Source organism: Zosterops lateralis (assembly GCF_965231275.1).
Source record: "Zosterops lateralis genome assembly, chromosome: Z".
In the NCBI taxonomy this organism is placed as follows: domain Eukaryota; kingdom Metazoa; phylum Chordata; class Aves; order Passeriformes; family Zosteropidae; genus Zosterops; species Zosterops lateralis.
The window spans coordinates 67,532,380-67,552,678 of record NC_139800.1 but is presented as its reverse complement, the minus strand read 5'-3'; the positions used below and the strand labels follow the sequence as shown (position 1 = coordinate 67,552,678).

At 33.3% G+C, this 20,299-nt stretch overlaps 1 protein-coding gene across 1 annotated transcript in view; it reads right to left on the bottom strand.

Moving 5' to 3' along the window:
- FBXL17 (F-box and leucine rich repeat protein 17) overlaps positions 1-20,299 on the bottom strand; it is a gene marked incomplete at its 5' end in the record, with an annotated part of 269,863 nt that overhangs the window by 78,834 nt on the left and 170,730 nt on the right. The window contains one exon of the mRNA XM_083884234.1: positions 14,114-14,190. Coding sequence (XP_083740360.1) covers positions 14,114-14,190 — 77 coding nt within the window. The remainder of the gene's footprint in view (positions 1-14,113; positions 14,191-20,299) is intronic.

Below are 20,299 nucleotides of genomic sequence, written 5' to 3'. Positions count from 1 at the left end.
AGTTGCACCTTTGATGATTAGAGAATCATAAGCATCTTACATGAGGAATGGAACAGAGATGTGTAGATAGGTAAGTTCACTCACCTAAAGGAAGAGCTTTGTGTACACATGCTAAAAAAGTATTACACAGTTTCTGTATTTTATCTGAAACAATCTTTCCTCAAGATCTATATAATTAGGACATCTCCATGAACTGGGGAACTAGGTTCTTCCATGATAGGTTGTATCTTTAGACCCCACACCTTTCAGATTGAACTTTAACTTTTATTTATTTATTATTATACTACATTTTGGACAGATATCTCAATGAGGAGATTCAGGCACTTTGTAAACTTTAAAAGAAATTTGTGCCTGTGCATTTCATATATATGTGCTCAATATTGTTTACAATTCAAGTGTTGTTATTTCTTTGTTTGGCCTTAGCACCAATATTTACAGTTGCCTGAACAGAGGTAAATGTAAGAGGGTACACCTAATTTATACAGTCCATTTCCTTTGCATTAGAGACCTCCCTCTTCCTAAAATCAAATTAAATAGTATTATGCACTATTAGAAAGTAATCAAATTGTACTTTATTTTACTAGAAAGACTACATTGTTGACCTTTTTATTTTGATTAAAAAATAACAGGAATGCATGTGAAATTTACCAGTACTGTATCTGACTTACGAAATGCTCAGCAGCATTAGAAGTCAAATATGTTAAAAAAAATATTTAAGCTGCTATCTAATATTTTTCTTTTCCCTTAAGACACCTTTGTAGGATGTGTGCTATATCTGTACTCTAAAGGCAATTTTTCAATTATGACTATAAAAGAAACAGACAAATTCCAAGGTGTTTTTTTCTGTCTGCATGTTTGTACCTGCAGGTCCTGATAACCAAATATATGTGCAAACACATGGCTGGTGGCAAACCCCTCTACATAGTTTCACAAAAAGGTATTGTGTATATATATACGTAAATATACACACAAAGCCACTCTATCTTCAATCTCTTTTACCAAACCTGTGCAAAACCTCGCTGGTTATAAATCACAGCTTATAAGAAAATACGGATTGCAGAGGGAATAGCAAATTAGGTTTCCTTCAGTTAGCAGTTTGTATTAGTTTTAAAGTGTACTTGTATATTTATTGATTAAAGGACAAAATAGATTTCTTCTTTCCTTCTTTTTTCTTAGCAGTTACATTTGATCAGAATGGTTTCTTAATCCTCCTCCTTTAATTAAATGACAATAACACAGCATGGTAGAGAAAACAGGTTCTGTTTACACAGAATTGTTGAACTTCATCTAGGAAAAATAAAAACTGATATGCCCTTAAAGAACAGAAGAGAAATAAAAGAGATCATCTAGATAGCCAAAGTGAAATTAGTCGGTGTTATGTTTTCTTTAGTGACATACACAAGCATCACTTCAGGGATTTATAGGTTAAAAAGGGATACTCTAAAATTTTGATCAAGTAGGTACTGTTTCACAGCTGTCAAAAGTATCCCCTAATTAAAGTGGGTCTTTTAATTCCATATCAACATGTTTTTCCAGTTTCTTGGCATATACAGGAACAGTCCCATGTAGGGACAAAAAGAACAAACTCTTCCATGAGTCAAAACATTAAGTGGCTTCAAAGAATTACTCCTAGGCTCCAGTGTCACCAAACCCAACACAAAATGCACTCACCACCATAATTCTGACCGATTAATGTGATGCAACTAAAATGCACAAATCAAAGAACAGGTACTGGAATTTCGAATATGTTACCAAGCTCATTTTTCCTGAAAAACATAGCTCCAAATACTTTTTCGTTTATAGTGTCACCATTTTGCCTGGCCTATCCAAAGTCCTGAAGGATGCCCATGTTTCCATGTTAGCAGCTCCATGTTTCTCTGTCCAAATATGAGTCTAAAATGTAAGTACGGCAGGGCCACTTTAGGACATCATTAGTTATGATCACAGCTCCTCAAGGATCTGAAAATAGCTTCCAATCGCCTAGAGTACTTTAGTCCCTCTAAAACATCAATCAAGAAGAATTGGTACACCAAGTCACAAAATTTTATGGTAGTGGAAGAAATGAAAAAGAGCCAAGTATAGACTAACCATAAAGGTTACATTCTACTGATATTTTCAACTTCACTGGTGAAAAAGGTATAAACCTATGCTTTTAGGGAAATAGCAGAGATTCAGATGAAAAGTTAGAGGAGCACAGGATACATCCAATACACATAACTTGGGATTTGGTGCACCAGACCAGCAACTGGTTATAGTTAATTACGCTATATGACCTTTTACCAGGCAGTAAAAGGCTAAAGATGCTATAGTCTCCTTGATTTCACTCTTCGTACGAAAATGGTAGCAGCAAAACTGGCAGGTGAGGATGTGGGAGCACTTATTGCTACTCAAATATTTCCTCATTGTGCCTGATTTCAAAACAAAATGAAAGCTAAAGAAATCATGTTTTACCAACATGAAAATGTAGCAATATCCAAACAGCCAGAAAGAGGTTTTATTTTCTTTCCCAACATCCCCTCACTGGCTTAAAACAAAGCAGTAGGCACTATAACACTGTCACTAATTTTTAATGACATTTCAATGTTCTTTCAAAAAGAAAACAAATATAATTCATTCACAAGGCATTTGGTTTTTCCTCTAAATGATAAGTTAAAATGTAATGGTGAAACAAGTGCTCATGGCCTAAGGAAAAACTCAGTGTGATAAATATGCAGCATAAAAAAATACTCCTAATAGGAGGAGCCATTGGTTGACTAACCAAGAAATAGAAAGTTATTCTCATTTGTTGACACTTGTTGATTTTTTTTTTTAAGTTTCACATTCGTTTCAAATGCAAAAATAAGACACTTTCCCCACAAATACAATACTGTGGTAAGATCTGGGTTATATTGGTGGTTATGAAAAGGATGGAGTCAAAGCTGACTCACAGCTCACCAAAAGATGTAAGAAGGTCAATGACCACAGTGCACCATGTGAGATTTAGGTTAGACATTAGAGGCAAAAAACAAATGTCTTTAGCAGTGTAAATGAAGCAATGACCCTCTTCTCTGGAGGTTTTTAAGAAATATTCAGGCAAAGCCACAGAGAGCCAGAGTAGACCTCAAGGGCTGGTGACATCGCCACCCTGGGTGCCTGGCTGAACTGAGTGACACAATAATGGTCTCCTTCAATCAAAATTTCTATGGTTTATTGATTATACCAAATTAATAGTATGGCTAATGCTCTAATGCAAGACTTAGACCTTTGAGAAACCCTTACCAACAATAAGCAATGATGATTTCATACTTGACAGTTTTTGTTTACTGGTTGCTCACTAAACTTCAGGACAGTAATTTTTTCAATTAAATTGAGAAATTACTTCCATTTAAGATTCATTAATCACATACTCATAAAACAAGATGCATGAATTAATTGGCTATTTGAGAGAACACACATTTTTAAACATAAATTTGACATGACAATGATTAGTGATGTAGACCTACAGATTTAATCAAGGAACATACTTGATTTCATACTTGAAGCAGTGAGAAATGCTTTTACTGTATCTTCCAATTCAAATTATTTACACAAAATGCAATGTATAATTTCAGTGCTTTCAAAATTTGGTAGTATGAAAAAATCCTTTTCCATTTCATCTTTATTCTAATATTCATAAATAGTAAAAGTACCATGTTCCTAGATTTCCCAAGTTTCCAAAAGATAATTGAGTTACATCATATATATCATACATTTTATTAAAAAGACTTTAAAAAACTCAAACAAAACACTGATCTAGACTCCCATCCCCCCACCTTCCCCCCTCAAAAAAAGGAAAAAAAGGCGTTAATGTCTAAACCGGAAAGTTCCGTAAGTTTGTACTCTGGATCATTATGTCTAGACAAGAACATTCAAAAATGCCCGTATCTGTAATGTTTTTACAAGTATCTAATCAGATTGAGATCATGGAATATATTTCACTTGCCTATTACAAAATATGTAAAAATGAACAGAGTATCCCAAACCGCACTTTTTAAAGAATTTCAGATATATTAGAATTGTTTTTTTACACTATTTAGGAATTCTCTTCAACCATATTTATTAATTTCTCTTTGTGCTAACAATCTTATGTATTACATTTCTGGGCATACTCTTCTGTACTAGGCATCTTGTAATTAGAAGAAAAACGGTTCAGTATGTATAGCTGAAATTAAGGGATGATGGCACCAAGCCAAAAAGAACTGCAAATAAAGCAATCTTGCTGTCTGAGTGTTCTGGAAAGATACTTGACATTTCAAAAGCTAAAATGATCCCACTTGACTTATGAGAAACTAAAATACATCATTTAAAAGCTACTTTGTGACTAATTCTTTATAGAAAACTCTTCAAATATTTGAAATTGACCAAAACAAAATTTTTATTTCAATTTATTAATTTTTGAAAGCACAGTGATTACTTGATTATTTATGAAGTGAATCACATTCTCTCCATTGGTAACAGAGCAGTTTCTACACTCTGTTCTCTGCAGTGAAGAGTTTATGTTTACAAAGACGGCATGAACTTCTTTGTATAATTCATTACAGATGTAAAAAACAAATGCTTTTGTCACAATAAAGCCAACCCAGAATCACAATTACAGGAATACAGAGGGGAAGTACCACTCATTATATTTCCCTAAATAAATTAGAATGCTTTTGGATGCATCCTCTGTTCTTAGACAAGTTGATAAAAACCCATGCTATTAATTTTTTTTGTTATGTATTTGCTGTTGAGTTGTAATTCATGTTTCAAACTAATATGAAATCCAGTCCCTACTACTTGATATTTAAGTATTTGGCAAATCCAGTACTTACACATAAGAGATCTATTAATGCATACTCATAGTGAGACCTCAGTAATATGTGAAAAGGCAGATAAGTAGTAAAGACAGAATTTGTTTTCACATTCTCCTTTCAATTGTTAAAAATATTTAAGCACTGAACTGTTTAAATTAAATATTTGATTTTTTAAATTAAAAAAATAAAGCTCTAAACCAGCATTTATCATATTGCTGTGGTATTAGCAATTTAGTTTCCTTTTTATTCTGGTCAGATACATTAATATCTTAATCACTATTTTTCCATTCATTTAAAGAAATAAACTAGTTTCTAGGTGTTCATTCTCCGAGCACAATCCTACTACTGAAGACTACAGAAATCATTACAAGAATTTTTCTTTTTTTAAGCTTAGGCATTCAAAATAACTACACTATTCGTATGTCTACAAAGTCATAGACAAATACAAATTCTTTATTTGAATTTTTTAAGGCAGACAGATAGATTATGGTCAAAATTTGATTTTTCTTGAGTAATTTGAGTACTACTGGAATTCAACAACAAACCAAAAGAACATACAAAAGAGAATATGGAAAGGAAATTCTTCCACCAACCAAAAAAAAAGAATTTTTTAAAAGTTTTAACTTAGTTTGAGTAATTATGATGAAACAACTGTATTACTTGCAAGGTTTAAACATCAGTTTTTATGTTTAAGAACTGTGAAGGAGCTTCTCCCTTTTGGATGCCAGCTAAAGAAAACAGTCACTTTCATTTAGGCAACACTGTAGAAACATGCTAACTCGAAAATCTAATTTGTAAAATATGTTTTATAGTGCAGTAAAAAGGGAGATCATAAAACTGGCTCCTAGAATTTAGGAGAAATAAATCTCAAATGCAAACTATCAGTCACATTAAAATATGATGCAACTCCTTACTTGTATGATTACTTATATCAACAGGAGTTTTTTATCATATCCCATTAAATGGAAAAAGACTAGGTAAATTCTGGTTTTTTTCCCTTCTTTTTGAGTTCTGTTTCTCTTGGAGAAAAATACAAACTGCTTTAAAATTTAGAATTACAAGAAGGAATGTTAAATTATCCCCTCTGAGACTAATACTATGTTTATTTTTGAATAATTTTAAATGTAGGATTTTTTAAAGTATATTGTTAATAGCTACTCAACAAATAATGTGGTTTAGGGGCAAATTTTAAAAAAATTCAAAAGTACAACAAACTAAATATGAACTTGGATTATATCAACAGTATATTAATGTGAGTTGTAATTGGTTTTTATCAGAAAATATTAAATGTTTTAAATATTTAAATTAAATTACTCTATCCAAGCCAATATTCTATTCTATCCAATAAATTCATGCTAAATAAAGTTTTACAACTGTTTTTGCTACGTAAATCTACCTCTGACTGCAAATCAAATGTTCTGTTAGAACTGGTATTCTTCCTTGTACTGTGACATAACAGATACCATTTGAAATGAAAGAATAAAATGACAATATATTTTGTTGGTAGTCTTATGAGGGGCAAAATCAAAATTTTCAAAAAAACCAATATAACAACGACTGTAATAATATGATCATGGCACAATTTACATGCAATCATTTATCTGTACTTTAAATCAGTCTTGAGCTCCGAAGACAAATGATTAAATATATGACTTATGCCGTGTGGTACCTCACTGGAGAGGCACTCAGCACTCTGGTTTTAATACAGGGGTTAATGTGGGCACTGGAGGAATAAAGTTTTATGTTACTTTTTTAGGTCACACAAAAAAATAAAATACAAAAAAAACCCCAAGGAGAACAGGATCGAGATCTTGAGTTAAATGGAAGTCTGGTATTATATTAAAGTATCCTAACACAGTAAATAAAGCAAGAACATGAAAATGTATTTCTGGCAGCACATGCAGAGGATTGTGGCCATTTCAATTTTTGTTGTATCAGAAATATGTGTCTTGGAACTCAAAAATCAGGTGTATTTTTCCTAAGATTAACTTAAGCACTTCTCTCTAGTGATAAAACGGCACAAAATTAAACTTTCTATTATGACTGATAAATTGCTGCCAAATTTCTCACCAAAGTATTGAAATAACAACACAAAGCACGATGCTTCCCACAGAAAAGCTTAAATTAAAATAACAGTACCTGTGGATCTCTCTACAAGACAAATCAGTCCTGAAGTACAATACATCTCTGTTTTCCACATTCAGAAGAAGAAACTGGGAGCAAACTGTGTATAAATCATAGGCTTCTGCTCTGTTCATCTTGACAATTCAAAAGTGCATCTACATTCATAGCTTCCTCCAGCTGGCTATTATACATTATTTTTAAGGGTATAGGTTAAGGGGGACAATCCACCTTCCAGTATGACAAAAAATAGTTTGAAAGTTTGTCTCATCTCATTGCTCATACAGAAAATCCTTTATTATGTACCACAGGACAAAGGATTTGCAACTGTCTGTTATTTGAGAAATATGTTATTGCAGTAATTTATCTCACTGTATGGGTCTTGAAGATGCACAGTGGTATCTCAAATCAACTTCTAATGAAAACTGCATGCCATTTTTGTGGCATTGGGAATACTGATAAAATTTGCACAGGAACAAAATTTAGGGTTTTGATAGTTATGAATTATATATGGTTCTGACAAGATTATTCAAGAGCTCTTTTCTGCTTTGGGGATTACTTTTGATAAAGTTTTAATTTGACTTTTCCTTATTAATGATTTCCACAGACAGGTGACTAAACTTTTCTATCCACTCCTGAACATTTCCTAAAAGTTACTAACAGAACTGAAAAACTATGTTCTCTCATAGAGTTCCACTCCCAAAATAAATCAATACACAATTATCTTTCCTGACATTAATAAGCCTCTTGGTTTCAAGATCAACAGGACCCCTTATGGAAACGAAAGTAGGTATCAATAGCTGCGAGACTATATGAGAGCAACTACTCCAAACAAAAATAACAATAATAAATATAAATATATAAAATAAATAAAATAAATAAATATAAAACCGAACAAGTTTTAAAATGTCCTTACAAAAGCTCTACACTGTCATTTTTCCTCCTAGCTGAAGGAAAAATTTCAGAGGTTTTGAAATATGTGAAAAGACTACAACTTCTTCCTGCACTCCAACATAAACAGTAACGCCATTATAATGACGGAAGAGGCAGTAAGTTATAATAGGTACTGCTGGTTTGTTAAACTACATAAAACTCTGAAACTCACCTCTATTGTTAGAATAAGCTTTCACTGATCCTCGTAATTACCAGGGTTTCAATGGAAATACTAGCTTCGGAATTCAGAGAGAGTGAACATTTTAATGCCTGTTACTAGCTGCTAGATTTTATGAAAGGAAATAAGTATCATTAATACATACAACAGGGTACAGATTGCTTGCCACCTACTTATTCTTCAGGTAATTTAATTATACTCTACTAGCATTAAAGTTGCAATCTATGCACAGAAAACAAATACTAAAACCAAGCAAAGAACCTCAAAATATGGTACTAAACATCAACAATCCGGCTGACTTACTTCAGTCAATTCAGGTTTCTGGATACCTAACAGAACAAAAACTAGAGAGAAAATGTTTTTTGTGAAAAGAAGAGGAAATAGTTTTTAAGAAAGCATATATGCATATATATAGTAGTTAGATACTACTATGTAGTATAATGTATTACCACCACGTTATATATGAACACAAACATACACTACACCACTAAAGAAGGTATCAGAGGCCCTGGTCCTTAAAAGATTATCTGTACATTTACCTACAACCATAAACAAGGTTGTCAGTGTGATCACTGCTTGCTCTCATGGCATCAATAAAAGAGTGCAAAAGAGAAAGAGCCACACACAGGATAGGAAAACCTAATGGGGGAAAGATTTCAGAGACAAAGAGAAACTTGGAATTCAATACAGCAACAATTCAAAGTAATTTTGAAGGACAAAATGGAAGTTGTGTTTATTTAAATTATATAAATTGAGAAAGAAATTGCAAACTAGTAATGGGTAAGGATGAAATACTTTAAACTCAGCACCTGTTCCATTCTGTATATCCATAAATGCTGCACTTATTCCCCAAAAAATACATTTACTTTCTGAGTTATATTGTACAGAAGATGTGGTGTTTTAAAAATAAATTTTAAAAAGCTAGTATTAAAAAAAGGAAATTTTATTGAGACCAAGCCTTAGAGAGATTTGCTAATCCAAGTGAGAAGCAGACGTTAAACATTCTTTTTTGCAAAAATACCCACAGTATGCTTATTCTTTATGATTTACATGACAAATGCTAAATATTGGAGAGAAAACACAAGAAACACTCAGCAGGACAACTTGATCCCTTGATACTTAAAATATTCTACTTTAAAATAGAATGCATATGTATCCTAAATATTTAAACATTATACTTTAATAGTATCTTGGGAAACTATTTTAACATTGTTAGTGGTATCTCACTTCTGAGAAAAGAATCCATAATCCAGTTATGAAAAATAAGCACAAGTTATAGTTCTGTTTTTTTCTTGTGTCAATTGGACTTGATTCAGTATAAATGCTATCTTATTCCTCCAGACTTCTACTTGTAACAGCTATGCCCTATCTATAACATTTTAATATAAAAACTATATAATTCCATTATAGTTTGTTGAAACTCATTTTTTTTGCTTCAGCAAACACCCTCAGCAGAAGAAAAACCTTAAAAAAAAACCCCCATGAGTCCTCAGAGACACTAAATCCATCATTAAATACTGAAAACATGCAATATGAAAAAGGAATAGTACCCATTTTATAAAAGAAAAAGGCTACATAACTAGAGAGCTCTTTCTCAATACTCAGAATCACAACGTTTTCAGCAAAAGACCACAGTTCAGCTCCTTGTGCCAAGCACTTCTTCTGAAAAGCTTTGTGCAATTATGTTACAGCTAGAAATAGAGACTTTTTAAGTTACGCGAAATCCAGAACTACTAGGTAATGGAAATTCTACAAGACAACTGTGAAGACAACTGTCATCTTCTGCAGGTTACTTGACAGGCAACATTGTGAGATAAATTTATTCCCTGCACTCTGCTAACCGCACTCCTAGTAATGACTATATGGGCACTTTATTTTTTCAGAAAGGTCTTCGATGATTTTGCAAGCCACAGCTGTACAAAGTGCTGGATTTGAACACTTCCTTTCAAACATTTTTCAGAGGTGACTTCTTTAGGGGTTTATTTTTTTGGGTGGTGGTGTGTGGATTTGCTTTTTCCCCTCCCCTGTGTTCTGTTAGCGGAAGCTTACAATTTAAAGGTTGTCTCAAAATTATTTTCTGCACCCATAGAGGAAACACTGGTCTGACTGCTTTTCTAAAGTGGAAATAAGGCATTAGACTTTTATCTTTTACCACTGCAAAGAATGTGGTAGTAAAGTAATTCTTAATAAATATGCACTTAACATTACTGCAAGATCAGACCCTTAAAACACCTACTCCTGTTTCATAGGCTAGTTTAGAATCTTTTTATCTTTGAACACAAAATCTCACTTTTGTGTTTCAGAGTGCTTAGCACTCTGCATTATTACAAACTTGATAAGTAATAATTTACTTAAAACAAATTCCCAGCACTAAGGATATCAATAAAACCAAAACTAGAGCATAAAATTGAAGAGACAGTTACACAATTCTGTGTGTGCTTGCTGCCTTAGCTCACTGCTCTGCATCTTCACATCAACCTAATTCATTTGACACACAGTCTCCCCACAGCTGAGAAAGTCCTGCTTCCTTACCGGTTCTTAGGAAAAGCTTAAATACAAAACCCACTATGTTCAAGTAAAGTTTGTGACACAAATCAAAAAAAGGCAGGAAATTCAAAGATAATACTAACAATCCATGCTTAATTCATGATAGCTGAAAAAAAAGGGTGAAACGCCACGAGGAACTAATGTTTAGCTTTAACTTCACTCTGCCTGTGCTCTTGGGCAAACAGGTGCTTATATCAAAGATTATACTAATTCAGTCTGTCCTGTCAGTCTAGATGCATTCTAGTGATTATTTAGCATTTAACAATGTGTTGGATGTAAAGAAACTTGTAAACTAATTGTCAAAATCCTAACATGTTACCCTCTAACAGATATCATGAATTAAAAATACAACTTGAGAAAATTATGCTAGACCTAAAAAAGGATATAATAGCATAATTTCTTTCAGAAGTAAACAAAACACATATTTTGTATACAAAAAAATGAAATTATTTATTTTGTAATGCAACATGAAATAAAGAATTCTTTTTTTCTCATCAGTTAATAGCTCTCAGTATGTATACAAACTTCAATTGTTGTTTGAATCCTAATTTATCTGCATATTATAAAGAATATTTAGACCATTTAGAATGGTCAGAAAAATGTAAGAGAAAGGAATGTAGCCTGTGGCTACATTATTAGAGTGTAAGGGATTTTATTTTATCTTTTAGGTTTCCAAATAAAATGTAGAAATTTAGTGCACTTTAAAAATACTTAATTACATAAAGAACATCTATGCCTGGTAACTTTGTATACTATCTATCCTATGCAGAAATTAGAAAAACAAAAGAAGGAAATTAATAAAATGACAAAGATCGCACTTCACTGCCTTCTCTAGAGGACCTCACACATAATACCCTATTGAGTCAACTGAAGGACAACAATAACAGGTTTGCTGTAATTATTTTCTTTATTTACTGAAGTTATTTTTGATAAATTAATGTATCAAATGACTAAAAATTTTTCTGGATATTAGCAATATTACTTTTTTTCCCCAGTTGAGTTACTAAGCAAATATTATCTTGTCCCAGACAAAATCCTGCATCTGTACAAACCTGGTGTCAAGATTTTAATTGTCCAAGCAAGGACAACTCTGTGTTTCACCCTCAGGATTATCAAAAACAGAGAATAGTTGCACAGGACTGTGTGCTCCCATCCAGTGACAGCTCACAGAGCCTCAGACACTCACTGGTGGAGCCTGAACCACTGCATGTGTGAAGTTGTTAGTCTTTTTAAGACCATGGGACAGCACCTAAAAGGAACCTAAAAGGTTCCCTGAAGTCAGGCAGGTGCTCCTTAGCTGATTTCCTCTACCAAGGACATGAGGGCTTCAAAAGCCTGTGAGTGACAGCAGCTGCTCTTCTCCCCTTGAGAAGAGAGACAGATCCTTTGATAAAAGGTTCAGCACTGTAAGGGGCTCACTTTTTAACTTGCCAGCAACAAAAGTAGATGCAAAAATGTCTTCAACTGAATGGCCAGAAAATAAAAGGGCCTGGCTCAACCCTGCAACACTCTTGTTAACCTAATTAACATTCACTTGTTAACCTAATTAACATTTCACATCTTGAAGGCAAAAAATTGACTTCCTTAGAAACCATAAATTCTGCTTATAAATCCTACTTTGTTACAGTTTGTTTTGCATTTTCAGCTCAGATATTAAAAGCAAAATTTATTTGTTAGGTTGGCATGCTGAGATATGCTGAAGATAATAATGCTAATCAATTAGTCAATAAAAAATTCAAAAAATCAGTGTATTGGATGTTTTACGGGATCCTTAATAGCAAAAATAGTTCAATTTTTAAGTGAATATTAAAGTGTAGTATCAATATTACCAACAGAAAATACTCTCAAATTCCCAGTAACTGAGTGCAATGATGCTAAGTGACTGCAGATCACAACACGATAGTGACAGATGGGCCTTAGTATACAGAAGAGAAGCGGAGGTTGGATAGAGCTAATCAGCCAAATGCTATATTTGTTCTCCACTCATTCATTCTCTGAAACATTCTTCCTGCCTTCCATGTAGCTATGCATACTTCCTTTTCTCCCTTTTTATTCCTTCATAAGCAAGGTTTTCTCTTTTCTCTTTCTTAGGTTTATTTGCTTCAGTTTTTCAGTTGTTTCCCTACTTGGGGGAAAATCACGTTTTCCTCTGAGTAAGTGCAGTGAATGAAGGGTGAAATCAGTTTGAGAGATTATTGATCCTCAAGACATGGATTCCATTATGCCCACAATAACTTTCCACATGGGTTGTCAGAGTCAGAAGGGACAAGAGTAGGGCCCATAGACCTGCAGTTTACAAACAGAAGGGACAAGTCTGCCTTCTGACCCTGTCCAGCGCCTCTCTCCTTTCAGCGGCGACAAGAAGCACCTTCATTATTACCACCTTATGTTCCACAGACAATTTCCTCCCTGAATTTCCACAAGACATTTCACGAATTCAGAAATTCATCTTGGACAAGTGCTGTTGAGCTTAGAAAATCAATTTTCAACTCTGACAACATCTGTTCTGCCCATGGAAGTACAAATAACAGCAGATCAGAGGAAAGGGCATTAAAGGCCCTGTGTTCCCTTGCCTCTGCCATGTCCCAAGCTCTGCAGCTGCAACAGCTGCATGGTGGCCTCATGTTCCAACACTGTGGACATAAGATGAGCAGAACTCTGCAGAACAACATACCCATACCCTTGAATGCACAATCCAAACCCCAGTGAAGTGCAGAATTTGAAAAGGAAAATAGAACAATCAGTTTGTGACCAGTGGAATGGTAATTTATCACTTAGTAATTCTTTATAAAAATCTAGGGAGTATAAAGTTAAGAAAAATAATATGAGAAACAAAATAATCAGCAAGTCTGAAATTATTATCTCAAATATACAATTTGTAAATCCTACTGAAATTTAGGCATATAAGTGGGAGACAGACATTTGAGAATCTGGCCTTATGGGAAAAATAAGTGTCTTATTTAAGGTCAGTATCTTACTCAAAAAAACAAAGTAGCCTTTCCAAACAAACACTAAAAGTTTTTGTATTCTAAATAAAAATATCTCTCTTTCTATGTGGCCTATCAGAGAGAATATTTACTTACTAAGATCCTCCCCTCTATTTTACCATAACAGCAGTTATGGTAGCATCAACCTTATTCAACGTTATTCAAATTTTATAGCCTACAACAGGTGATCAATCCACATGCTTGCTTATTTGTTATGCTTTTGCAGCATCTAGAAACACACATATATATATTTTCTCTCAAATGTTCTCCTGGTCTTCCGGACTATTCAAAGCAGACCCTACCCAGCCTGCTCGGTAATTGCTAATTCTATGTGGATACTTTGCAGAAAATATATACATTGACTTTCATACTTCCAACCACAGATATTTTTAAGCAAGTAAAACACTTTTTATAAATTTCCTATCTTTATGGATGAAGGTTTTGAAAATTTTTATCTCTTCATTTCCAACACTTTTGATAACGGTCCCTGTGAACTCCGGTTCAATCTTCACAAAAAATAAAGATATATTACATACCATAGTCTGTGATCTTACAGGACACTAAATACAGTTCTTTCAGGTTCCGTCCTTCTCTGGCAATCACCTCCACACATCTGGAAGACACAGTAAAATTACTGTTGTAAGATAGTAATTCACTTTTAAATATCAAGAGTACAATCAACAACTAAAATGTACTGTATCTCTGTTTCTTCATTTTGCAAATGGCTCCATACATTTCACTGAAAATGAATCTGGCTACATGTTTACACTCCAGAATAATATTTTAAATTGAATGCCTCTATATAGATATTCCTCTAAGTCTCTGAAATGTGAGTCGCTTGAAATGTATACAGACAAGCACTCTGGAAAATTACACAAATGTGAATCTTCATTTTTTTATTACTTTGGAAAGTTTCTGTTGCAAATTTTAAGCTTTGACAGCTTTCTTCTAGAGAAGAACTATAAATGCACTGTAATGAGGACAAAATATAAGAAAATGTAATTTTAAATTCATGTTTGTATTTCTTCAGTGATTACTGCATGAGTCAGCATTCATCAGGTCATGAAATGTTACACAATCATGGTGTTCCAATACATTGCTGGAGAAGTTTGTACAGATGAGAAAACAGCTCATTCATCTGCCTTATCATAACTGTGATGAATATGAACGAAACATAGAGGTTTGTACGTTACTCTTGCTGTTTGACTTTTGTAAGCAATAAAATTAATACGAACTAATTAATGAAATTAAATAGGAGCTTATTATGTACTTGTGACCAAGCCTATGTTACAACGTTATGTTACCAACTGCATTATTTATAACCTATCACTCAGAAATCACAGAATCATAAAATATATTTTCAATTCTATTAATGTAGCCCAGTTGTTCATTAGATCAGCTAGCATGACTATTGTGTTTCTACACAGATACATTTTTAAAAGTGTATTGGATGAATTGTAAGAATTTCTTTTGATCCAATATATTCAACTTTAATTTTCAGGTCAATTCCCCAATCACTTACTCTGACATTTAACCCTTGAACAGAACACAAAATTAAATTATTTGCCAATTTCTAAGAAAATAAGTATTGCTGAATTTTTCATGCTTTTGAAACATACATCTAAATTCTCGGGGACTTTTTCCTTCCACTTACCACCTCAAATAGATTGTCTCCTAATCTGATTTAACTGTTCATGCTGGCAATTTTAGATTTGAAAAGCAACCACCTAATTCTTACAACTTACAGTAAGGCAGTAACTGAACATTTGCACTTCATACCTGTTTGTTCTCTCCCTGCTTCCTTCTTCTAAAATGTACAGTGAAGATTCACTACTACTAATAAATAGTTCACCTCTAGCAGAGTACCTTACAGTTCCTGTTATAAATATTTAACCCTGGAAAACTGTGAGAACCTGACATATAATTTTTTTTTTGAAATTCTTATCATTAGGTTACCTTACCTCACGAATACACAAAGAAAAGAAATAAATATTTACATCAGGACTCTGATTTTTAATACAACCTCAGAACTACACATTTTCCTAAAGTAAGATAAGATTTAGAGCACTAAATACACTCTATATACATGTAAAATTTGTTCTGTTCCTGTCAGACATGATTTTTTAGAACATACTCATCTTTGTTGACCGGCTTATTCTGATAACTAAGCCATGAGAAAATATTTTTATTATTTATTCAAGAAAAATACTTCCTAATAATGAGATTTTATTGTTATTGGTAATATGAATAAAAAGAAAATCATTATCATGTATTTTTTAGTACTGTTTTCATTAGGCATTTCAGTAAATAAGATATAGTTGAAGAGTCAACAGACACTGAGTTTAAAAGAAGCTTTCATTATCATACACATAATTTGGCAGAGCAAACACTTCTTATCCTTGGATAAAATTTCTGAACCTAAAAACAAATTTTGTAAATTGTACCTTAGGTTCTAAAAGTTTTCAAATTATTTTTGGTAATTTTTACTCACTGAGAGACAACTAATCTAACAAAAATGAAATATAGCAATCATGGTCTAAAAATACCACCACACGGAGGTCAAGATGACATAAACAACTAACTAATTTTCTCTACAATTTCAGTATCACACTTTTTCTATCAGTCAGGGTCAAAGCTGCATTATCTACACAAATACAAAAGCACTTGACTGTGTGACCCTTATAAACGTATACTTTAATCCTTCCAGGTAGTGCCAGCTCTCAGGGTTAAAGTTTTTTAAAGTGACTTGAGTGACTCCAGTCCTGTTCTCAGTGACATCTTGGAGTGTAAATGAAGTCTTCACTTTCTCCTACTGGGAAAAGAAAACCTTCACAGTCTGCAGCTACATTCATTAAACAGGGAAGAAAGGACCCAAAATATAAAAAGAAAAAAGGTTAAAAAAAGGTTCTTTGACTGCCTCATTTCTTTCTCTTTTTTGAAATTAGGAAAATCATCAAACATCTAAAAGAATGAGGCAATGGCATATCTAGTTTGGAAAAAAAATATATATAGCTAAAATATTGAATTGAATTTATGTGCTTTTGTGTGCCTTCTATCCCTTGCATAAGTCAATCTAATTTCAGTTTTAATTTCTATTACCCTTTCTATAGATCATCCTCATGTAAATCAACCTGCAGAGACAGAAGAAACACTTTATATGGCCTCATTTGCCTCTGCTCTACAGACAATCACACAATACATAATTGCTTGTAACAACTGACTTCTTTGCAACATAAGGAAAAATAAGAGTAGTTGTGTATTTATTGCTTTTACCTTTTAATCTTTGTTAAACATGACAGCAAAGAAAAAGGTTAAAAGAAAAAAATCAAATTAACCTTTTCTAGAAAGCAAGGATCATCTTAATGCTGTTGCAATAATCCATCAAAATGATGTCAGATTATTGTCATATCTATCTTTGGAAGTATTTATATTTATGATGTTGTTGAATTAGACAACAAAGAAGCATAACCTAAAAAAGAAACAACCCAGCATTATACTGGTAAATAAATGAAGAAAAGTTTTTATTTAAAGCTGTGGAAAATTCAAAAGAAGTGATCACACCAGAAAACTGAGCCCCATAAAATTTGGGGACTAATCCCTCTCTGTCAGGGACCTAAGAAGGACATGGTGGCAACAGCTGTGTGTCTGAATTTATTAGATCTCTTGTCCCAATGTTACTGAGCAGGCTTTTATCAGTTGCACTAAATGTATTAAAAATAAGCAATTGTCCAGAAAGAAAAGAGATTTTTACACTCAAAATAACATAATACCAAAAATGAGCCAAGGAATTAAAAAAACACAACCCTATATTTAGAGCTTTACAAACATACATGTCTGGATTCAGAGCTGGCCAAAGTTAAAATCTTTTCAGTTCCTATTTTGCATATGACTATCATTTAGAACTATGTAACACTTTAAAATATCAAAACAGAGAACAGGAAAAATTTTAGGAAGACACTGCTTATTTATTAAACCTGAAAATATTATCCAATAAATGCTTCTACCAAGCTTTCCCTGGATCTACTTAATATTTTATTAATACTGTTCTCTGATAGACTGCTAGGCAATTCAGTTTTATTGCATTTGATTCTAAAAGTAAGAAATTGATATCACATCCTGGGAAATTTACAGCGCAATCAGGAGCAAGAAAAAGGCAAAAAGCACAAACTGGTTTGACATAAACCAACCAATCCAACAACATTATGGTATCAAGTATGTAACTCAAAATGTACCTATATACTGTTAATTCAAAACAGAGTTACAAGACCACAAAAGTCTGTAAGATAACTGAGCACTGTGATGTTGAACATATCCACACTGAAAACACCCCAGAATTCATGACATTCAGAGACTAATAAACCTAAGTTTGACTCTTACAGTTACAATTTCTTAATATGTCTATTTCAAAAACTAAAAAAAAAATCTCAGGGTGCAAACAATATAACTATAATGTTGCTCAACTTCCGGCAATTGCTATTAGGAGAAAACTCTCCATCTGGGTTACAGAAACTGCAGAAATTTATCCACTAACACATATGTGTGAATACTGCTCTTCCCACCTGGTCTGTAGATACAAAAGATCACTTAGGTCTACAAAGAGTTACTGGTATAAAGCTTCTCTGCCAACATGTCTCTTCAAAAGTCACAAAACTGCACAAAACTGCATCAGTGTGTTTCAGATATATCTACAGGCACCTTCAAATTTAGGCCCATACGATAAATAACTTCACACATATAAATATGTGCAATGATTTCTCAGAATTAAGGTTTATGACTACAGAAAGCTTAAGAGCTTAAAAATAATAATAAAACTCTAATGAACTAGAAAAAATAAGTCATCTGAAACCCTGAAACTTTTCTTCTCTTAGCCAATTGATCTCTATATTTTTTGACCTGAACAAAAGCTTAAGGTTAACAAAGTAAATTGCAAGCTTCTACTTGTAAGAAAAGATAACACAGATCCTTAAGTTTTGCAAAATAATTAGATTTAGATATATATGTATGTGTGTATGTATGAATATATATATATGTTTGTATGTATGTATGTATGTATGTGTATACAAAACCAGAGCTGTAATATTTCTGATCTAAATCTGAAAACATTGGAAAATTGTATTTGTGGCAACTGAATGGAACTAATGAGAAAATATGAGTACAGTATTTGTGGTGTAAGTGGTCCTGGGAGACCTTGTTACAGTCTGAGACTCCAGCCCTGAGCGGAGCTAATTGGAGTGGCCATGTACTGGTTATGAGTGTACAATTTGAGGGAGTGAGTGAGCTTCACCCACCAAAGAGGCATAAAACCCCGAAACATTAACATACCACCTTGGTAAGGTTCAAAATGAATGTCAGTCTGCTTGCAAGTCTTTGGTATTTGATTGTATTTGTCTCTAAGCAGGCAAGTGAACACCTCACTATCCCTTAAATCATAACCAACAGCACTTTTGGGAAGCAAGAGGGAGCTTAGAAAGAATAAAAACAGTAAATCTGCCATGGAAACCATAAACCTCTCATGAAGAAATATATAATGCTCCTCAAAAACCAGCATTTCAAGTGTTAAATTCAGGCAAAAAATAATTAGCTGCACGTGAAATAACACTCAGAGCCATTGGTTTTGATGACTTAAATACTCCAGTGGCAGGGAGTAATGCAATATAACCAAATCTCACCTGTAACAAAACCAAACCTCTGACCACAGAAGCACATATAGTGTTAAGAAACTGATGTAATCTGAGGCCCACTGCAATAGGAAAGAATAATATAAATGCTAAAACTGTGAAAATACTAACATTTTACTGATAGATCTGTAAACCATCGTAAAACCACCTAAAAATAAACAATGAAATTAATATCCTTATGGATACATATTCTTGGTTCAGGATTATCTTTCATTGATCATTTTTATTGACATTATGAACAATAGATCTCTTCCAATGTATTTGCTTTCTAATAATTTATACTAAGAAGAAGTATGATTTTCACTCATTTTTCACTTGCCCTGGCACACAATTGTTACTGCTGTTTCTGAATCACATTCAAAATATATGTTTTAAGGATATTTTAGTTTCAAGACTAAGAGCTGCATCTAAAAGAAACAATATTAACCACAGAGACAGCAAAACAGGATAAGAGTTGTAATCAAAAGCACAAGCAGAATTTGAAAAGCATTTTCTGTCTGGAGCCAATATGCAAAGTGTCACTAGTCATACAAGTTAACAGCAATTATCTCGGAGCAGTCATTAAGTTGTGATTAGCAGGGAGGTATTCTTTAGAAAAATCAATGTAATTTAAAATTAGGTTTGCCAAACAGTTTGGCCACTTACAGCACAGGAAAACAGTAAGATTTTTTTTTTCATGCTGGTACTTATAAATAACCAAGGTAAGGGCAGCCAAGTCCCACAGTGTCTGCTTGTGCTCTGAACCAGTCAGGTGCACGCAAGCTCTAATCAGAGAGCTACACAGATAAATGAATCAGCTTTCTGCTTAAGCTATTATGCCCTGTCTTTCAGCAATAAATATCTATTTCCAAATATTTATTAGTACTCCTATCTAAAATTAAATGCCTCCTGTTACCCCAACTGAACGTAAATCCAGCAAGTAATTAAACCAACAAAGGAGAAATTTAGAAAATTGTTTAATTCCACTATCAGATATTTATAGGTACTAGTATTCCATGTGGCCTGCAGTGGCAGCCAGAAAGGCTGGCTTGGAGGAACTAGACA